This window comes from Halichoerus grypus, chromosome 6, assembly GCF_964656455.1.
Source record: "Halichoerus grypus chromosome 6, mHalGry1.hap1.1, whole genome shotgun sequence".
Classification (NCBI taxonomy): domain Eukaryota; kingdom Metazoa; phylum Chordata; class Mammalia; order Carnivora; family Phocidae; genus Halichoerus; species Halichoerus grypus.
The window spans coordinates 119,512,860-119,532,738 of NC_135717.1; the positions used below are offsets into that span (position 1 = coordinate 119,512,860).

Sequence of the window (19,879 nt, forward strand, 5' to 3'; positions counted from 1 at the left end):
CTGGGAAATGGAGAGGCAGGTTGGAGTGGGATGGTGGAGACCCTGACTGACATACTAAGTGATTTGCACTTCAGTTCCTGTAGGTCCCAGGCAGCCACTGAGGTTCTGTAAGTGGGGAGTGATGTTTGCATTCGTTCTCTTCCACCAACTGACACCCCGGTTCCTATCTGCTGCTACTTGGTCTGACTTTTCCTTTCACACTAGTGCCGGGAGCCCATTCAGATCCAACGGTTTCTGCATGGATGCTGGGAGGCAGGGCAGAAGAAACAATCCATTCCGGAAGGGAAACAAGTAGAAAGGCCAAGTTGCCAAATACCACACAGAGAGTAGATGAGAATAACCCCTGTGATGCTCTGGAGGTGGGAAAGAACACCTATGCTGTATCCCTCAGAAGTGCTCTTAGCCCAGCAGCCGGGGTCAATGGCCGTGTGGCTCCTAGGGGTGGGGGGCGGTGTGTGTGGCATGGCAGGGGCTGTGCGGTGGGGGCAGGGGCTCTGGGTCCGTTTCTGTCTCCCTTCCTCCCCTTTTGCACTAAGTGGGGCACCCTTCTGGCAGCCAGAATGTCTGGGTTCCAGATTCTTCCTTCCCCAACCTCCCCCAGACATAAATCACAAGTGATTTCATTAAACGCACCTCCTGCTGGGGATGTTGGCTCATAATTCCTCTCTGATTAACCCCCACTACCCCGGCAAGTTTATAGGCCAAGCGAGGGGAGGGGTAAGGGGGAGGGAAAAAGGAGGGATGGGGGGAATCCCAGGCGAGTGATAGATGCCTCTGTCAGCCCAGCTCGTATTTATTAATAGTCTTAATACGGGAAGCAATAAAGGAAGAGAGGGATTCTATTAATTAAATCATTGTTATAATTAACTTTCATTAAAGGAGGATCAATAAAGAGGAGTTGAGATGGAGAGAGGAGAGATCCATTATCTCTAATTTCCTTGGAAGGGATTCAGGGAACGAGATGGGGTTGCTAGGAGACAGCGACGGGAGGGAAGAAGGAAGGATGGAAGATGTCATCCAGGTGGGGCTGGAAGGGGGTGCATTGGGGGGATTTCAGGTGGGTGTAGAGAGGGATTGGTGCAGGTTGCCCGCCCAGAGGCCCTGAAGGGAAAGGAGGGTGGCTGCTAAGGGAGCTACTGGGATGGGGAACAAGGGGGCTGTAGGCACGGCTTGTGCTGGGCATTGCCGAGAGCCTTGGTGAGCACGCAGGTCCTTAATAAATGCTTTACGACGCCGTGTGTGTCTAGCCTGTGAAGCTGGTTAGAGTGGATGAATGTGTTTTTGTGACCGTGGAGTCAGAGGGTGCATACGTGTACGTGAGATGGCAACAGAGGGAGAGGAGGCAGGGATGGAAGGGATATCAAATAGGCTTTAGCGGTATGCGGTTTAGGGCATTTTTTACTAAGTGGCTCCTCAAGGGTGTGAACTCCTGACAGGAGTAACGCCCGTCTCTGGCCCATGGTACAGTGACGGCTGCTACGGGGGGGTGAAGGTCTGAGCAGTGGAAACTTCCCCTGCCTTCTGAGACATGCACCTGGGCCCAGAACTCTGGTTCCCACCCCAGGACTGAAATCCTGAGCAGGGCCCACGCTGACCCATCAATCTGCTGCCCCCGCTCCCACAACAGCAGTCTTCTCCAAGCCAGACCCCCACCCCCAACCTGAGCCAAAGCTCCCGCCCTCCTCCTCTGCCCACCAGGAGGCACAATGTGGAAATGCCGCGCAAGCACTGGTCCCAAGGCAGGGGGGAGTCCCCTCCCTCCCTCCCTCTCCCCTCCACTGTGGTCTAGGAGCCAGGTATCCGGACCTTCATTGCTCTAGTCACACCTCATGATAAGAACACATTTTATTAGAATTGTTATACATATCATATAAATATATTTGTTCAAACTACAGATTGAGGGAGGGATAAAGAGGGAAAGCTCTTATTGCTGTGGGGGAACCTGGAGAGGGAGGAAGGGGTGAGAAATGGGGACACCTGGGACCATCTGGTCCCCTCATCCCTCACAGAAGGCACAAATGCATTCTTTCTTTCCATGTGAGGACACTGGGGGAGGGAGGGCAGGGAAGGGCAGGAGACAGAGTACAGAAAACCTCAAAAATACAAAAGAAACCTCCAAACTTCATACCTAACGGTGTGGAAAAGGCCGGGGCGGGGTGCAGAAGGCAATGGGGTGGGGTGGGGGGCAGAAGGAACCACTGAAGCTCAGAACTGAAAGACACCTGAAGAGGCCATGGTGTCCTCGCTGCTGCCTCGATGCAGGCCCCCGAGAAAACTCAGGTAAACCAACACAGACCCCGAATAAGAGGCGGTGGGGTGCCCCAGGAACTGGCTTTGGGGCAGCAGAGAGTACGTGTGAGTGTGAGTGTGTGTGTGTGTGCGTGTGTATGGGTGTGTGTGTGGGTGTGTGGTGTCAGTGACAGAAGCAACCAGGGTGAGGAGGGGGTGATCCTATTCCCCCTGGGGAAGGTCTCCTCCAGCCTGGTTCCTCCAAAACCGCTTTCAGGGGGTAAAGTCAGCCCCTGCGTGGACAAAAGAGCCAGGCGGGAGAGGATGAAGGTGAGAGCTTGGGATGAACATGGTTCAGGGAGCGGTTCTTAGGGAACAGAATATCACGGAGCCCAGGGTGGCAGAGAAGGCATGAGACCTAAGTGTACGTCTGTGCATGAGCGTGTGTCTGTGTGTAAGTGTATCTGGGCATGTCCTGGGGCCGGGGCGGGGGGTGAGATCACTCAAAGGTAAAGGGGTCCTGGGTGCTGAAAAAGAAGTGTCCATCCATGTGTTCCTCCAGGGCATCCTTATCACTCTCGGCTGGGAAGCGCTCCTTACAAATGGGGCACTCTTTCCACGGGGGGGTGGCAGGGCCCCCAGTGCTGGCCTCTGACAAGGGACCCACCGCAAAGCCACTGAAGGAGACAGAAGGAAAGGAGAGGGTCAGTGCTCTCCGATGCCCTCTTGCCTCGTGGACCTCAGGGAGAGGGACCCACGCACGCGGGCTCCCAGGTGCCCCTGTTCCTCACGCAGCTCCCTGGTGGCTCTCTCCCCACCTCGCCCATAGCACCTCTCTCCCCACACTACCGGAGCCTGGTTTCCTGGCTCTCCGTGTCCTCTCTTCTTCAGCGCCTGCTGTAGCGCATGGCCCATCCCCCAACCCCCTGCTCTCCTCCCTCCAGCTCCGTCTGCTGCCTAATGAGGCTGAAAATGAGTCTGACATCGTCCTTCATCTTCCTGCTCCAGCTGAGAAGGATGACAGCATCACCCCTCCCTGCCCAGAGCCCATCTCACATGGAGGCAAAGCCGGGGGCTAGATGATAAAATCTCTCTTCCCCCTGCCTTCCCCTCTTGACCTGCGAAAGGAAAGGGAAGGCCGAAGGGGCAATCTGATACCGGAACCCCCGCCCCTGCAGCTGCATCGCCCGAGGGTTTCCCGGCGGAGTCAGGGAAGAGGGTCAGGGAAGGGGGACATCTCAGAGCTGGCCAGATGGACGCTGGATCCCAGTCTTCTCTCTGATCCCATCCCTGGGGGCATCGGTCACCTCCCTTCCTCCCCAGACGGAGCTTAGGTACCTACCTGGTGGTTGGGGAAGGGAAAGGGGCAGGAGAGAGGGGATGCAGGGCAATTTGGGCTCCACGGAAGATGGTGCTAGAACAACACAGAAGCCAGTTAAAGGCAGGGCCTCTGAGTGCACAGTGCACTGATAAGACGGGGGCAGGAATTACCTGAAGGCACCTGGGATTCGGAGTGGTGGGTGACTTTCTGTGTCAACCATACCTATGTCTCCTTTTCTTGGCCAGGGCCAAGAAGGGGGAGCTTGGGCGAAGGGCATGGGGACCATTCACCCAGATGCCCTTTCCACTGGCATCCTCCCACCCCCCTCCTGGTCTCCCCCTTCTGCGCTCACCTGGCCACGTCATAGAAGGCATTGCCCAGCTCAGGAAGCAGCAGATTGGCCTCCTCACCCCCACTCTGAACAGCCGCCATGAGCACTGACTTCTCATCTTCGGCCTCCTGGGCACCAAAGAGATAGGCAGGGCTGGGTTTTGGGGTAGTGAGTGTCCCAAGACACGGGAGCAGCCCACTGGAGCAGGTAAGGGAAGAGCAGTCTAGGCCCAGAGAGTAGACAGTGGGCTGCAGTAGGAGTGAGGCAGGACAGGAGTTGTGATGGGGGCTGGTGGGTAAGAAGAGAAGTGTGGGGTGCAGGGGGCGGCAGCAGTGAGGCTATTGGGTTGGGGTGGATTTGGGGGTGTTGTCTGTTGGATGGCCTGGAAGAGAGGCTGGGCCTGCCTCCTCTCCAAGGGAAAAAGAGAGCCCTGTTGGGCTAAGACTTCCTGCTCCAGAGGCTGGGCCACTTGGGTATGGCCCTGGCCACCCCTTCCTCCCCGCACTGCTCACCGAGTCAGAGCTGCTGTCCTCAGCGCGCCCTGAGAGCTGGGGGGCAATGGGAGCCGGCTGGCTGATGACAACCAGGGGAGAAGCCTCTCGTGGCCCAGCAGGAGAGGAGCCGGAGTCTCCCCGCTCACACAGGCCATAGGGAGGGCGCCTCATGTCTTCCGGGGACTCATCCTCTGAGTCTGTCAGAGCCGCTGGGCAGCCTGTCGGTGAGGGAGAGGGCAGAGAAGGATGTGTCGTTAGAGGCTTGGCTGGGCTGGCTCCTTTGGATGAGGGATATGGTTAAACTGGACAGGGCCAGAGTCCGGCAAGGGAAAAGGCAAGACACAGAAGGTGGAGGCAGCTCCCAGAGCGGTCGCATGCAGCTCTCCCCAACAGGGAAACGGGGGGGCGGGGAAGCAGTGTCACAAGATTGGTGGTTACAGACTCAGCCCCGCAGCCGCCTCCTCGTCCTCTGTGGCAGCGCCCTCGCTCCACTTCTCGTCTGCCACCTTCTCCAGGCGGGCCTCCAGCTTTCTCATGTACTCCAGCAGTTCCTGGCATTGGGAGCAGAGAGGCAGGAGAGGCTGGGAAGATGCCCAGCCCGCTGCCCTGCAGAGTCCTCCCTGGCACCCAAGACGAACTCCGAGCTCCTCAGGATCAGGTGCCTTCTCTAACGTGCGGGGCAGCTCAAAGTAGAGCCTCACTCTTCCCCCGCCAGGAGCCCTCCTTCACCCCCTTCATCCCGCGCCCCTGCAGTCCTCTCCTGTCCTGTCAAGTCGGCCAGTGAGAGGAGCCATGGTCCCATTTTTAGCCTCTGGGCCCTCTTAGAGATAACAGTTTCTAAGCCAAGAGATGGCAAGAAGATACAAAGTTCCCAGCCCTCAAGTCCTCAATTCTGGCATCCAGGGAGCCTGAGTCATAGGTTCTCACCTGCTTCTCCTCCTGCAGCTGTTCCTTTTCCTTCTGGAGCACACGCAGGGCTGACCGCAGCTCTGTCAGTTCCCGCTTGCTCTCTGACAGCTGCACCTGAGGGAATGTGGAGCCTAGAATGTACCTCCAAGAACCCAGGCTCTGCGACCTGGACCCACCACCCTAGAACCATGTCTCTCTGTGCCTTTGTCCTTCTCTTGCCCCGACACACACGGGGGAAGCCCCAACACTCTTCTTCCATGAGTCCCTTGTCTTGATCACAGGAGATAGTCGCCTGAGTCCCAGGCTCTGCTTCTCGAGTGTGGGCCTGGGTGACCGCCTCTGGGCTGGGATGCAGAGGCCCTGGTGGTAGCAGGGGCACTCCATAACTGTCCTAAGTCACCCCTGAGAGGCCCAGGATGTGTGTCTGGAGAACAGAAGGGGCCATCGTACGTTTCAAACTGATGAGCTGTGGGACAAGTGCAAGTAAGAGGCCACTCAACATGGAAGTGAGCAGCCAGCACTTCTGAACCCACACCCAAGACGGCAAGAAGGGACACTGCTGCTTCAGGAGGCCATGGGCCCGGACTCAGGGGCGGCTGCACGCCTCACCAGGCTCGAGTCCTTTTCCCGGGCCAGTTCAGTCTTGAACACTTGGTTCTGGGTCTTCTCCTCCTGAACTGCCTTTTCCAGTCGAAGTATCTCTGCACTCAGCTTCAGGATCTTGTCTTTCTCAGCCTGCGACGTGGCCAAAAAGGCACATGGGAGGGGAAGGGTGAAGGAAAAGGGATGCCACTGACAACAGCTCCATCCCTCACTGTGGCCCTTCCTTTAGTTAAATGAGTATTTGGGGAGCAATTTCCCCTTCTTGGCTTCCTCATTCCCTATACTTCTCACTGAAGGAAGGGACACGCCAGCAAGGTGCCTCGCTGATCAGGAATGGGCATTACTGATGGGGGCCGGTGCCTAGGGCAGGAAATGTTTCTTAATCAAGACGGTAACCAAGGAAGGTGCTACAAAGATCAGGACTGGGACACCCCGCTTAGAGACGATGGGTCATCTCTGGACAGTGAACTGTACCTCCCTCGGAGCCCCTCCCCATCCCTAAGTCCTCTAAGGTCCTCATCCCTTTCTGTCCTCTGAGGGGATCTGGCCACATGGGAGGTGGGGGCAGTGGCCGTGAGCTTGCCAGGTCCCCCCATCCCTCTACCTCCACACTCTGCAGCAGCCCCGCCCGCTCCTTGCTCCACTGGCTTTTTTCCTCCTTCAAGTGCAAGCTGAGCTCAGCCAGCCTGCCATTGACTCCAGCCACTTCCAGACGGCTGCGGTGGAGCTCGGCCATGGTGCGGTCCCTGGCTCCCGCTGCGCTGGCAAGCTCCTCCCCGAGAAGGGCGGCTTTCTGCTGGCTGGAGGCTGCAAGCTCCTGGGCTCCTCGAAGCTGCTCCCTCAGGGGCTCCAGCTCAGCCTCAGAAGACAGGAGGAGATGGAGTTAGGGCTCCCAGTGAGTCACTCGTGAACCAGGCTCCCTGCTACCCACCACTGCATCAGGACTCAAGATTTGCACTGCTCGATCTTTAGCCTCGTCTTTTCCCCACTTTTCTATAGTGAGCCCTTGGAACTTTCTCTACTTCCTGTTGCCTAGGGGCTTCACTTACCACACGCTGCTGGGCCTGGCCTAGGGTGTCCTTCATCTGGGTCACCTTGTCCTTCAGTCGCTGGGCCTGAGCACCCTGTTCCTCCTGCCGGCCCTTCGCTTCCTGCAGCTCCAAATTTAAGCGATGGTTTTCTTGTTGTGCCATTTGGAGCTCAGCCTGATGGAGGTGGCGAATACGTAAGGAAAGGGGTATATGTAGTATTTGGGGTGGCTGGGGGTTGAACCACTGTGATGAGAGAGGTCATGGTTCTGCTTCCCAGATTTAACACAAACCCAAGCATTCAGCTCGTCAGCCGTTCTTGGGGTCTCAGCTCAAAGCCACTCAGTCCTGAACATCCGGTCTCCGGCTCCCAACATGAGGTACCAGCATCACAGCCTGGGCAGGGTCTTACACGAATCTAGGTATCCCATGTACCGTTTCTGCTTCTCTCCTCTTCTTTTTATTTTTAAAAGATTTTATTTATTTATTTCAGAGAGAGAGAGAGAGAGAGAGCACGCGCACACACACATACAAGCACAAGTGGATGGGGGGGAGGGAGAAGCAGACTCCCCACTGAGCAGAGAGCCCAATGAGGGGCTCGATCCCAGGACCCCAGGACCATGACCTGAGCCAAAGGCAGACTCTCAACTGACTGAGCCACCCAGGCGCCCATCTGCTCTTCCTTTTAGATCAAAACTCAGTCTGGATGTCCCACAGGGCTCTCAAACTCAGCATATTCTACCTCCCACTCCACTCCTTTCCACTCTTATTTCCACCCATGGTACTAACTACCTCCCAAGTCACTCAGGCTGGATCCGTTGGTGCCATGCCTGCTTGGTTCTGTTCTTTCCTTAGCGACCCACAGAAAAGCCTTTGGCGTCTCCATCCTCCATCTTGTTCACAGCCATCTTCTCTTTTCCACTATCATTGCAACCATGTTAGCTCAGGCCCTGGTCATTTCTTACTTGGATTATTGAATAATCCCATAACTAGTTCATTTCCCACAAGGAGATCACATGAATCTTCTTTAAGTACATCTTAAGTGTGATCTACATTTAAGTACATCTCACCCCCCTGAAAATTACTGACGCCTCTCACTGCTTACAGAATAAAGACTAAACTCCAGGTCCTCTCCAATCTGACCTAGGCCTTACCTCAAACTCTTCACCCACACATTCAATTGCCCTGAGTGTTCTGGGGCTCTCAGCCTTTGCTCGCATCTTTCCCTGTTTCCAGAAGGGCCTCCCTCTCATCTTTGTCTACTTAAATTCTTCCTACTCCTCACTGCTAAGCAAATGGTTTTCAAATCATCTTCCACAAAAGCCTAGGGTTTGGAGGAAGCCATTTAGAGGTTCTGCAAATATGTGATTTAAGCTTCTTCTAAATTATTTAAAAAATATGAAAAAAAACCCCACACAGTCACAAGTTAACACAACAGTCTCAATCCACTGACATATGCTTCTAGGTTAATTCATTTTTGTGCAAACCTCAGGATCTTCTATTGAACTGAAAAGCAAACTGAGATGGCCAGGTGGATAGTTTAACAATGGCTGTCACTCTCACCTACTTGTGTGTGAGACTCAAAGTGTTCTCAGTACCATACAACCAAAACACAATACAGAACTATATCAGCTGCTGAGGCTGACAGAGCAGTTATCTATAACCTCTGATTTCAAGGTGTGACATCCATCAGGATTACCTGATTACTTTTGTTACCTTGTAGGTCAACACTGAATATTTGAATTTATGAAAATTTATAGTAATAAAATATTGTTTTTATCTATTCAGTGAGGTTCCACACAAGATGTAAAACTTTACTGGGGGTGGGGAGGAAAGCTAAAAAAGTTGGAAAATACGAGGCTAGTTTATTCCGCCCTTTTGCTTTTTTTTTTTTTTTTTTAAAGTAAGCTCTATGCTCAAAGTGGGGCTTGGACTCACGACCCTGAGATCAAGAGTCATACGCTCTGCCGACTGAGCCAGCCAGGCACTCCTATGCCCCCTTTTTATTTTTTAAAGATTTATTTGAGAGAGAGAGAGAGAGCATGAGCGGGGCGAGGGCAGAGGAAAAAGTAGACTCCCCGCCAAGCAGGGAGCCCGACATGGGGCTCGATCCAGGACTCCAGGATCATGACCTGAGCTGAAGGCAGATGCTTAACTAACCGAGCCACCCAGGTGCCAGCTTTTTTAAAGGCCCTTTCTTTTTTTTCAAGATCTTATTTATTTATTTGACAGAGAGAGACACAGTGAGAGAGGGAACATAAGCAGGGGGTGTGGGAGAGGGAGAAGCAGGCTTCCTGATGAGCAGGGAACACAACGCGGGGCTCGATCCCAGGACCCTGGCAGATGTTTAACAACTGAGCCACCCAGGTGCCCCTAAAGGCCCTTTCTAATGACCCTAACAAGATGTGCTCTCACCCACCTCTATGAAGCATCATAACACATTTATCTATCTATCTATCTATCTATCTATCTATCTATCTATCTATCTATCTATTTATTTAAGTAGGCTCCTCGCTGGGCCTTGAACTCACAACCCTGAGATCAAGACCTGAGCTGAGATCAAGAGTCAGATGCTTAACCTACTGAGCCACCCAGGCGCCCCCACCAGAACACTTTATTATTCTTCCCTGGTGATGCTTATTTTGACTAATCCTGATTTGGGTATACATTTTATGCTTCCTACGAGAGTGCATACAATGTTCTCTTTACGTTTATATCCGCTTTGGTGCCTAGAACTCAGAACTTAATTAATAAACACTGGATGAACAATTCAGAAAGTGAACCAACTCTGAGCCCTTACCTCGCTTTGCTCCTTATCTGCTTGCGCTTCTTTCAGTTGCCCGAGGAGCTTCTCTTGTTCCCGAGTCAGGGCCTTCACTGTGTCTCTCACCCTGTGTGTGGGGAGATGGAACGTCAGATGACCTACTGGTCACCAGAGAAGAAATGAGGGGCTTGGACTTCTGTCTTGAGCTCTTCTACTGGTGCTCCTCTATGCCCAGACCTCCATTTGCCTTTGGGATGTTCAAATCCCCAGACCAAGGTGATCCTGTTGTAAGCCCTGAGTACCCAAGATTCCTGATTCTAGAGAACAATCTAGAAATACAGTTTTTCTTTTCTCTTTATGTATCATTTTAAGGAATGTTCTGCTGGTGGCTTCCTAGTTGTTTTCGTTCCATCAAGAGACCAGAACTGAGTCTTTTTTTAGACAAGGGACAGCCGTGATTGATTATAAACTTTGGATCTAGATTAGAAGTTGGCAGACTTTTCTGTAAAGGGCCTGACAGTAAAAACTTTAGGCTCTGCAGGCCATGAGGATTCTGTGGCAACTACTCAACTCTGCCATTGTAGTGTGAAAGCAGCCCCAGACAACATGCACATGACTAGCATGGCTGTCCCAATAAAACTTTATTTATGAACACTGAAATCTGAATTTCATATCTTCCTTTTCATATCTCCTTTTATTTTTTTAGAAGATTTTATTTATTTATTTGTCAGAGAGAGAGAAAGCGAGCATGCGCACAAGCAGGGGGAGTAGCAGGCAGAGGGAGAAGTAGGTTCTCTGCTGAGTAAGAAGCCCGATGTGGGACTCGATCCCAGGACCCCGGGATCATGACCTGAGCCAAAGGCAGACACTTAACTTATGGAGCCACCCAGGAGTCCCTCTTCTTTTGATTTTAACCATTAATTAATTGTCAAAAACATTCTTACCTCACGGGCTGTACAAAAACAGGCGGCAAGGCTACATTTGGCACATGGGCCATAGTTTACTGACCCCTGGTCTAAACAGTCCCTAATCTTTTCCAGATGATCAGTCTCATCTCTTTTTTTTTTTAAACCATTTTATTAATTTATTTGAGAGAGAGAGTTAGAGAACACAAGCAGGGGGAGCAGCAGAGGAAGAGGGAGAAGCAGGCTCCCCAATGATCAGGAAGCCTGATGTGGGGCTCGATCCCGGGACCCCGGGATCATGACCTGAGCCGAAGGCAGACATGTAACCGACTGAGCCACCCAGGCGCCCCTGATCCCTGCTTTTCTATTCTATGATTTAAAACCTAGACATTTAGTATCTCCCTAGGGCAAGACCAACATATTCTGCACTGAAGAAGCCTTAGGGAGTAACTCATGTTTTACTCTGGGCCTTGGATAATATGCCTCTTTCCTTTAAAAAATTTAAAAAATATATGTAAGATCTACCAGTGCTGAATGAAAGAGACTCAATTGTGTGATGTGATGAAAGAAACACCTAACGTGTTTCTCCTGGTGAAAATCTGAAGGACAGGCATGGGAAGTGGTCAATATTTGTGCTATTTGGTAGAAATAATAGTTGTCTGGTAGAAGAAAGAAATTCATTCTGTGCGGCTCCAGAGGTCTAAACCAAGACCAAGGGAGGAAAGTTATAGGAGGGAGTTATAGGAAGGACAGTTTCGTTCAATCCAAGAGATACAAAACTGACAGTTGTCTGATATTGAAAAAGGCTGCCTTCTGAAGTAGTGACCCTCTCAAATATCCTATATTCCTCCCAGTGCTAAAATTCTATGACTTACGCCTTTTTTCAGAGGAGAGATTCCATCACATTCTGGATCACCAGTTCGAACATTTCCTAACAGTGAGAATGAAGTCTAGTCTTCTTTTTCTTTTAAATTTATTTTTATTTTCTATTATTATTATTTTTTTTTTTTTAAAGATTTTATTTATTTATTTGACAGAGAGAGAGAGAGCAAGAGCAGGAACACAAGCAGGGGGAGTGGGAGAGGGAGAAGCAGGCTTCCCGCCGAGCAGGGAGCCCGATGTGGGACTCGATCCCAGGACTCTGGGATCATGACCTGAGCCGAAGGCAGACGCTTAACGACTGAGCCACCCAGGCGCCCTTCTATTATTTTTTTATTATAGTTTTTTCTTTCTTTTTTTTTTTAAAGATTTTTATTTATTTATTTATTGAGAGAAAGAGTGCTCGCATATGTGTGTGCTCGCCCAAGCAGAGGCTGGTGGAGTGGAGGGTGGTGGTGGGGGAGGGGCAGAGGGAGAACCTCAACCAGACTCCAGGCTGAGCGTGGAGCCTGACATGGGGTTTGATCTCACAACCCTGAGATCATGACCTGAGCTGAAACCAAGAGTTGGATGCTTAACCGATGGAGCCACCCAGGTGCCCTCCTTCTTTTTTTAAAAAGATTGTTAAGTAATCTCTACGCCCAACGAGGGGCTCAAACTCACAACCCTGAGATAAAGAGTCACCCACTCTACTGACTGAGCCAGCCAGGTGCCCCTCTAATCTTCTTTGCTGCGGTAAAGAATAGATAGAAAGATGGATTTCAGAAGAAAGATGGATTTCAGCATGAAATCCATCCTCTCTTGTGTTGACTGTTCTATCCATTCTCTTCTTCCAAATCCTCCACTCCCGGCTCCTGCGTAGCCTTTGCTGTACCATAAGTAGTAACTATGATGACTTCTGAAGGTGAGGAATACAGAACAGGCTCAGGAAAGACGGAAGAGCTAGGCAGGAAAAGATTTCCCCAGTAAGCGGGATAACCACATGAGACAGCAGGTTCACCTGCCTGAAATGAGAGGCTGGAGTTTGGGGTGACAGGAAATGAAAGGAAGTAATGGGGGCAGAGGAGGTCCTCTCACCTGTCCAGCTCCACCTCCTTAGTCAGCACCTTCTCACTGATGGTCTGGATGTCATCTTCCAGCTCCAGGATGCGTGCCACATGGTCTCCCTGTTGCTGGCTCAGGATGTCCCTCTCTTCTATGAGCTCCCCGTGGGACCGGGAAAGCCCCTGGAATTAAGGTTACCCCAGAATAATGAAGTTGAGACTCATCTCTCAAAGAACAGAACAAGAGCTTAGGAGGAGCATATCAGAATTTGACTGTTATCAACCCCCCACCACCCTGTCACCTTCCTTGAGAAAGAAACTGCAAGGGAACATTCTCTGGCTGGTGAATATGGCCACCTCCACCCTACCTCAGCACTCCTGCGTGCAAAGAACTGAGTCTTATTACTTTATGTTTGCAATGTGTCTCCTGTCATCTCAAGCTTAATCCCACTCGTTACTCCCTAAAGCTATTTTTTGATGCCAGAACCATCTTAAAAGCCCGCTAATGTCTCTCCTTTTCCATCTTCACTGGGTTAGATTTTGGACTCCGGGTGAGCAGCCAGGCCCCGTCCCCAGCCTGGCCCAACTCCCACCTTGTACTGCTCCGTCAGCTCCACGTGCTCCTGCCTGGCAGTGGCCAGAGCCGTCTCGAGATCCTGTACTTGACTCCTCAGCTCTGTCACCTGTCCCTCCAGCTGCAGCTTCAGCTGCATCAGGTCATTCCTCTCCTGCTGGCTCTCGTCCAGCTGGTTCTGCAGGAGGGAGGATAAAAAGGGGGTTTGCGCTTGTGACAGCCCCGTCCCCACCACTCTGCAGATGCATTCGGGGCTGGGAAGTTGCATCAGTACAAGCTATAAAGAGGTGAGGAAGGGGAGGCTTGGGGTGTTACTGAATCCTGCCCACCACCAGTCAGACACACCAGCTCCCGACCCCCTCGGAAGGAGTCTCTCTCAATCCATGCAGACAAAAGGGATGGCTCCCTGAATTTTACCTTATCTATTCTGGAACCAGACAGATGTAGGTTTACAATTTCTACTAGCTATGGCACTTTGAATGAGTTCCTTAACTTCTCTGAGTCTTTGTCCTCATTTGTAAAGTGATCTCTTAGTGTAGATTGTTGAAAGGTAATTGTAGTAAGTATAACAAATGTAAAAACAGAACATGGAAGACATCCAGATGGCCAAAACACACATGAAAAGATGCTCAACATCACTCGTCATCAGGGAATGCAAATCAAAACCATGATGAGATACCACCTCACACCTGTCAGAATGGCTAAAATCAAAAACACAAGAAACAACAAGTGTTGACGAGGATGTGGACAAAAACGAACTCTCTTGCACTGCTGGTGGGAGTATAAGCTGGTGCAGCCACTCTGGAAAATGGAGGTTTCTCAAAAGTTAAAAATAGAACTACTCTAGGGGCGCCTGGGTGGCTCAGTCGTTGAGTGTCTGCCTTCGGCTCAGGTCATGATCCCAGGGTCCTGGGATCGAGCCCCGCATCGGGCTCCCTACTCAGCGGGAAGCCTGCTTCTCCCTCTCCCACTCCCCCTGCTTGTGTTCCCTCTCTAGCTGTCTCTCTCTCTCTGTCAAATAAATAAATAAATAAAATCTTTAAAAAAAAAAAAATAGAACTACTCTATGATGCAGTAATCGCACTCCTAGGTATTTACCCAAAAAGTATGAAAACACTAATTCAAAGGGATACATGCACCCCTAAGTTTATAGCAGCATTATTTACAATAGCTAAACTATGAAAGCAGCTCAAGTGTCCATCGACTGATGAATGGATAATGAAGATGTGGTGTGTGTGTGTGTATGTATATACACACACACATACACAATACTCTCGGCCTTAAGAAAGACTGAGGTCTTGCCATTTGCAATGACATGGATGGAGCTGGGGAGTGTAATGCTAAGTGAAGTACGTCAGTCAGAGAAAGACAAATACCATATGATGTCACTCATATGTGGAATTTAAGAAACAAAACAAACGAGCCTAGTGAAAAAAATAAAAGAGAGAGAAAGAAACAAACCAAGAAACAGACTCTTTATAGTTAACTACAGAGAATAAACTGCTGGTTACCAGAGGGGAAGTGGGTGGGGGTGGGTGAAATAGGTGATGGGGATTAAGAGCACACTTATCATAATGAGCACTGAGTAATATATGGAACTGCTGAATCACTGTATTGTACACTATTGACACCTGAAACTAATATAACACTGCATGTTAACTACACTGGAATTAGAATTAAAAAAACAGAATATGGGGTAGGAGCTCACACATCTGACTTATGCAAGATATAAACATCTTCTTCCTATTCTTGTGTTGATTCCATGTGTTTAGAGGGTTCTAGAAAGCAAGAATTTACTTCAGTCACAGACAAGCAACTCATTCTCACCTCCTGAGCCTTCCTCAAGTCTGTCCTCTTATCTAGGGAGTGTCCTTCCTCCCCACCTGTCCCTGTCCCTTCTCTTCCTTCAGGAAGTCCTTGCCAACATCTACCCTCATTCTCTAATTCTTCTCAGTTTGGTCTATTTGGTCCAATGGGAAAAGAATATAAGCCACATATATAGTTTTTAAATTTTCCAGTAGATACTTCAAAAAAGTAACAAGAAACAGGTGAAATTCATTTTAATGATATTTTGTCTAACCCAGTCTATCCAAAATATTGTCATTTCAACATGCAATCAATATATAGAAAATTATTAAGCTCTTTTACTTTTTTAAATACTAAGTCTCCAAAATCCTTTGTGTATTTTACATCTCAATTTGGACCAGTCACATTTCAAGTGCCCAAGAGCCTCTGATACTGTCTGGGGCCCTACTATCTGCTCTCATTCCTCACCTGTCCTGGACGTGGGTCTCATCCTCCTCTTCCTCTGAACATTCCTTCCTTGGAGTGGCCTCCCTCCACCCTTTAGATCTTCCTCTAGGGCCTAGGACAGGATGTAGCACTTGGGAGGAATGCTCGAAAAGTACTCATGTAATCTGAGTGACAGTGGCCTGTGGGCGGCTTGCTTTCCTGCCCTACATGTTTGTGTCTACGTTAGAATGAGATTTTCTTAACGACAAGATTGTGTAACTCCCAGTGAGGTCTTCGGTTGAGGTCACAGCCCAGGGGAGGGTAAAGCAAGGGGTCCCTTGCCATGCTGCCCGCCCACTCCCCTGCCCAGAAGCAGCTCTGTTGCTCTATTCTCACCTGCAGCACGGTGGCCTTGGGGACAACAAGCAGGATGTCAGAGCCACCATCAGTCTCCTCCATGGTCACCAGTTCATCCATGGGCCTTGGCTCTCGGAACTGGAAAGGGGGGCTCTGCCCACACACCCGGCCCTGGCGGTTCACATATCGGAACTGGTAGAGCTGGGCTCCAGGTTTGGGCAGGTAGCTGGCTGTGGGAAGAAGAATGGACCCAGGACCCGAATGTGGTGATCCCAGGCCCTCAAGTGCTTGACAGGTCTCCCTTCCCCTGGATGCGTCTTATCACCTACTGCCCTTGGCTCCGGCCTCTTGTTCCCTGTTCCATCTACTGTTTTCTTTCCACCTCCCACAGGCTATTTCCATTCCCTGGGGTACTCTTGTCCCTCCTTTCTGCCTAGGCCTATCCTTCCTCTCTTTCCCAAACCTACCTTCCATAATAATAATAATAATAATAATAATAATAATAATAATGATAATGCTAGTTACCACTTACTGAGTGCCCACCCTGTACCAGGCATGATGCTAACCCTCTACCCGTATCACTTTAAACCTCATATTGTACCTATAAGCCATGCATCCACCTTTTACTGTTAAGATAATAGACACAGAGAGATTAAGTAATTTGTCCAAGGTCAAACAGCTTGTAAGTATTAGAGTTGAGATTTGAACCCAGGTCTTTTGGAATCTCACGACCACCTTCTCATTCTATGACACCACCTTTCCCTCTTCCCTACCCCTCGAGGAAGAGGACTTCCTTTTTTTTTTGTTTTGGTAGGAGGCAGGATTAGTGGCCCTCTACAGTTCCTTCCATCTCTAAGTCCCTGATTCTATAATAATCCCATGATTCTATGTCTGTTGAGCCCTGTTGGATATAGTTCTTATTTTATTTATTTGCACTTATTTTTCTTTGTCGTCTGTGCCTTTTGTTTCTGAGCCCACTATCCTCCTCTAAACCTCTATCCCCCGGCTCTGCCGTCTTGGACCTTCCATCCTCCCTCGTACCTTGGAACTGGACGCTGGCGTGGACAGGGGAGCCATCAGCCGCACTTTCAGGCACCGAAGACCATACAAACGTGTGGTAATCCCGAACACAGGCAGCCTCCACCTGTGAAGGCCCATGGTGGGAGCGGGGAGGGGTATGGTGATGCAACTATAAGCTATGGATGGCAGAAAGGGCTGAGGGACTGAACGGGGGACAGGAAGCTGTTACAGGGGCAAGGATGATGAGAGACAGGGAATGTGGAGGGATACTTGTGGCAGGAGAGAGCAAGGTTAAGATGGGGAGAAGATGAGCTCTGCTTATACCGATGGCCTCTGTTATTTGTGACATCTTTTCCCTTCTTTTCTATCAACATGAGGTTGAGAATCCAAGGACTAAGTCATTCCCCTTATTCCAACCAACCCATGACCCATAAATATGAGCCAAAAGGGGGTTCAGGGATACCTTGAAGATGCCAATCCAGTCGCTGGCACTGGGCACGGTGCCTGGGGGAAGGGTATAGTGACATTCCACCTTGGTGTTGGGGATGTAGGTCCGGGCTACATTCAGAAAGTTGACTCCACCTCGGGAAGGTGCCCGGCTTAGTGATGATTCTTCCATCCTGCCCTCAAGATATCTGCCCTCCTATGAAATAAAGGGTTAATATCCTATAAATCTCTCCAATCCATCTCTTCTTCCCTCCAACTCCATTCCCACCCACTCACAGCTCCTGTCACTACACCTGGAGGTGAAGGCATATCTCGTTTCCAGCCCCTGCGGGTTATAGGACCCTTTGGAGGTATAATTTTTAGTCTCCAGAACACAGGTCTGGCCTTCTGAGTCAGTCCCCATCCTGTCTCACACTGTACCTGTTCTGAGTCAAAGACTCTTCCTAGAGTTAACATCTCTCTCATTTCTGCTCCCTTTTCACAGCCTCATTGACCAAGTCTCAGCATCCCAGGCTCTGCCCTCTGAGTCCCTCTTTTTCCACCTCTTAACATCCTGAGCATTCCAAATTCTTCAGCCTCCACCTCCTCATCCCACCCCCATATCTTTTGGCTCTTGGATTCAAAATCCAACTGAGGTGTGGGGCACCCTCCTTCTGAGCGTGTCTCCTTGCCCACTCCAACTGTACCCAGGATGACTTATGACACCTGAAAACAGCACCTAATCTCTGAAAGTAATGACTGAGCCTTCAGAGTTGGAAAGGGTGGGGAGACCAACAGCTCAATCCTCAGGCCCGTGAGGTCTCAGTTCTCTCCTCTCTGAGCTGTCCACCCCCATGAGTTTTAAAAAAAGCTTCTGCTCTCATTCAAGAGACAAAGGGAAAGGGAGGATATAGGGAAAGACAGGTTTTGTCTCTCCATTTCATTACTCCAGGAAGTCAAGAATTCTGGAGGCGGCTGCTTCAAGGGTGGAGTGAAACACTCAGCAGGAACGTGGTGGTGTGGGGAGATGGAATGTGGGAGCCTGGAGCCAGGAAAGCCCCACCCCTGGGTAGGGGATAGACTGGAAGGTGGGAAGTAAGGGGCCCTGAGAAGGGGAAATATATATATGATGTTGAGAGAAGGGAGAGATAATTCAAACAGAACCTAACATTCTTTTCTTCAGATCTTGCCAGAAGCAGAACTAGAATTCTACTGGTTTGACTATGGTAACCCAGTTCTAGTATTTTCCTTTCCATTTGCTCTCTGCCCCCTTTGGCCTCGATTCCAAGTGCCTGGATGGGGAGCTGGAGGCATGCTGTAAGATGGGACTGAGAGGAAGAGGTGTTCCAAGTTAGGTGGGCACTATGGGGATGGGGTAAGGAACAACAACAATAATCAACAGAACTCCTCAGCCTAAGGCTGTGAGATGGCTCTCGTCATCACTCTGCTCCAGCCCACTAATCTTCATCCTAGGTCAACTGCAGAGGACGGCGTCCAATCAGCCATCACTAGTCATGTGCACACCCCTAAACATCACAAACCCACGCCAGGCTAAAGTCTGGGGCTAGGAACTTAAAAAAAACAAAAAACAAAACAGAAATTCAGTAGAGAAGGAAAAGTGTGCTAGCTCTCCAAAAAGAAGCAAATTCTCCCTCCAAAATAAGGACTGGATTCAGGACAAGAGGTTTCTTTGGGGTTTCATCTCTGAAAAATCCCTAGTTAAAACTAGTCCATGTTTTCTCCAAATACAATTCTTCTCGCTTTCTAAGTAGGGATGAGTTGTCTCCAAAGATCTAAGCCTGGGGAACCCCAAATATGCCCCACAAAGAAAATCCATAACAGCTGGAAACATTCACCAAACCTGAAACAAAGCTCTGGGCACTTAAAGTGTATGAGTGTAGCTAGACTCAAGTGTTCGAGGGGGGAGGGGAAGAGTCCCAATCCCCCAACTCTGTAGGGCGCTAGAGTTCCTTAACATTCTACCACTTGGAAGGTTTTTTTCCCCCCAGGGATTTAGCGTAGTAAAGGCCTTTGGATTGGGACGGGAGGGTAAGGAGAAAGGGAAGGTTTGTGAGGGTCAAGTCTTCCCTGGGAGAGAATGAGTAAATATTTCAGCTTCTCCCAACTACTTTAAGCGTAACAAGCTTTTAGAGAAGGACTGAGGGGAAGGTGAGAAAAGTGAGGGGGCACCCTCCTGATCCAGGCCCCCTTGAGACCCAGAACTCTTAAAAACAGTAGGGGTGGCTTCTTCAGTACGGAAAGTATTAAAACCCAAACGCTCCCGCATCTCCCTTCTACAGTTCCCTTAGATTATCCTTTCACAGACTGGAAAGTGCGGTGACCCCCGCATCAGATCGCCCCCAAATTAGGCCAAGTTTCTTACCCCACACACGGATCAGCTGTTCCCTCACCTTCCACCAACAACAAAAACAGCACTCCGACTCCTGGAAGGGAGGGAGAAGAGTGGACGTGAGGGCTTCTGGGGTTTGTGGTTTCTCCGCCCTCTTTGGTCGGGGGGCCAGCTTGGATCTGGGACTACACATCCCAGGAAGCTGTGCGTGAGGAGGGCGGAGCAGAGGGCGGCCGTGGCGGCTGCCTCCTCGCGGCATCTTGGGAGGCGTAGTTCTCACTTCTATGATTGTAAACGAGGGTGTGGCCACCAAAGGACTTCACGGCCCATGATTCCTTAGGAGGGGGCCGGCTGTATTAGTGGTGACTGCTGGTTTGTAACGTGCGTGGTGGGTGGGACGGTGGGGAGGAGTTA

At 50.3% G+C, this 19,879-nt stretch overlaps 1 protein-coding gene across 4 annotated transcripts; it reads right to left on the bottom strand.

Annotated features, from left to right (window-relative positions):
- Positions 1-1,827: 1,827 nt before the first annotated feature.
- CALCOCO1 (calcium binding and coiled-coil domain 1) lies at positions 1,828-19,615 on the bottom strand. Of its 4 annotated transcripts, none has more exons than XM_078076067.1 (16): positions 19,499-19,615; positions 17,153-17,332; positions 16,711-16,813; positions 15,709-15,899; positions 13,100-13,258; positions 12,541-12,689; positions 9,716-9,806; positions 6,937-7,092; positions 6,492-6,746; positions 5,894-6,019; positions 5,303-5,398; positions 4,818-4,926; positions 4,394-4,593; positions 3,903-4,009; positions 3,572-3,643; positions 1,828-2,906 (listed from the first exon to the last, which is right to left on the bottom strand). In XM_078076067.1, exons 2-16 carry the CDS (start codon positions 17,306-17,308, stop codon positions 2,729-2,731), a joined length of 2,148 nt encoding a protein of 715 aa, XP_077932193.1. In that variant the 5' UTR covers positions 17,309-17,332; positions 19,499-19,615; the 3' UTR covers positions 1,828-2,728. The 4 variants fall into 4 exon arrangements, with proteins under 4 accessions (XP_077932193.1, XP_077932194.1, XP_035980071.2 ...); XM_036124179.2 differs by having other exon boundaries at positions 2,820-3,347; XM_078076068.1 differs by lacking the exon at positions 6,492-6,746.
- Between the last annotated feature and the right edge of the window lie 264 nt (positions 19,616-19,879).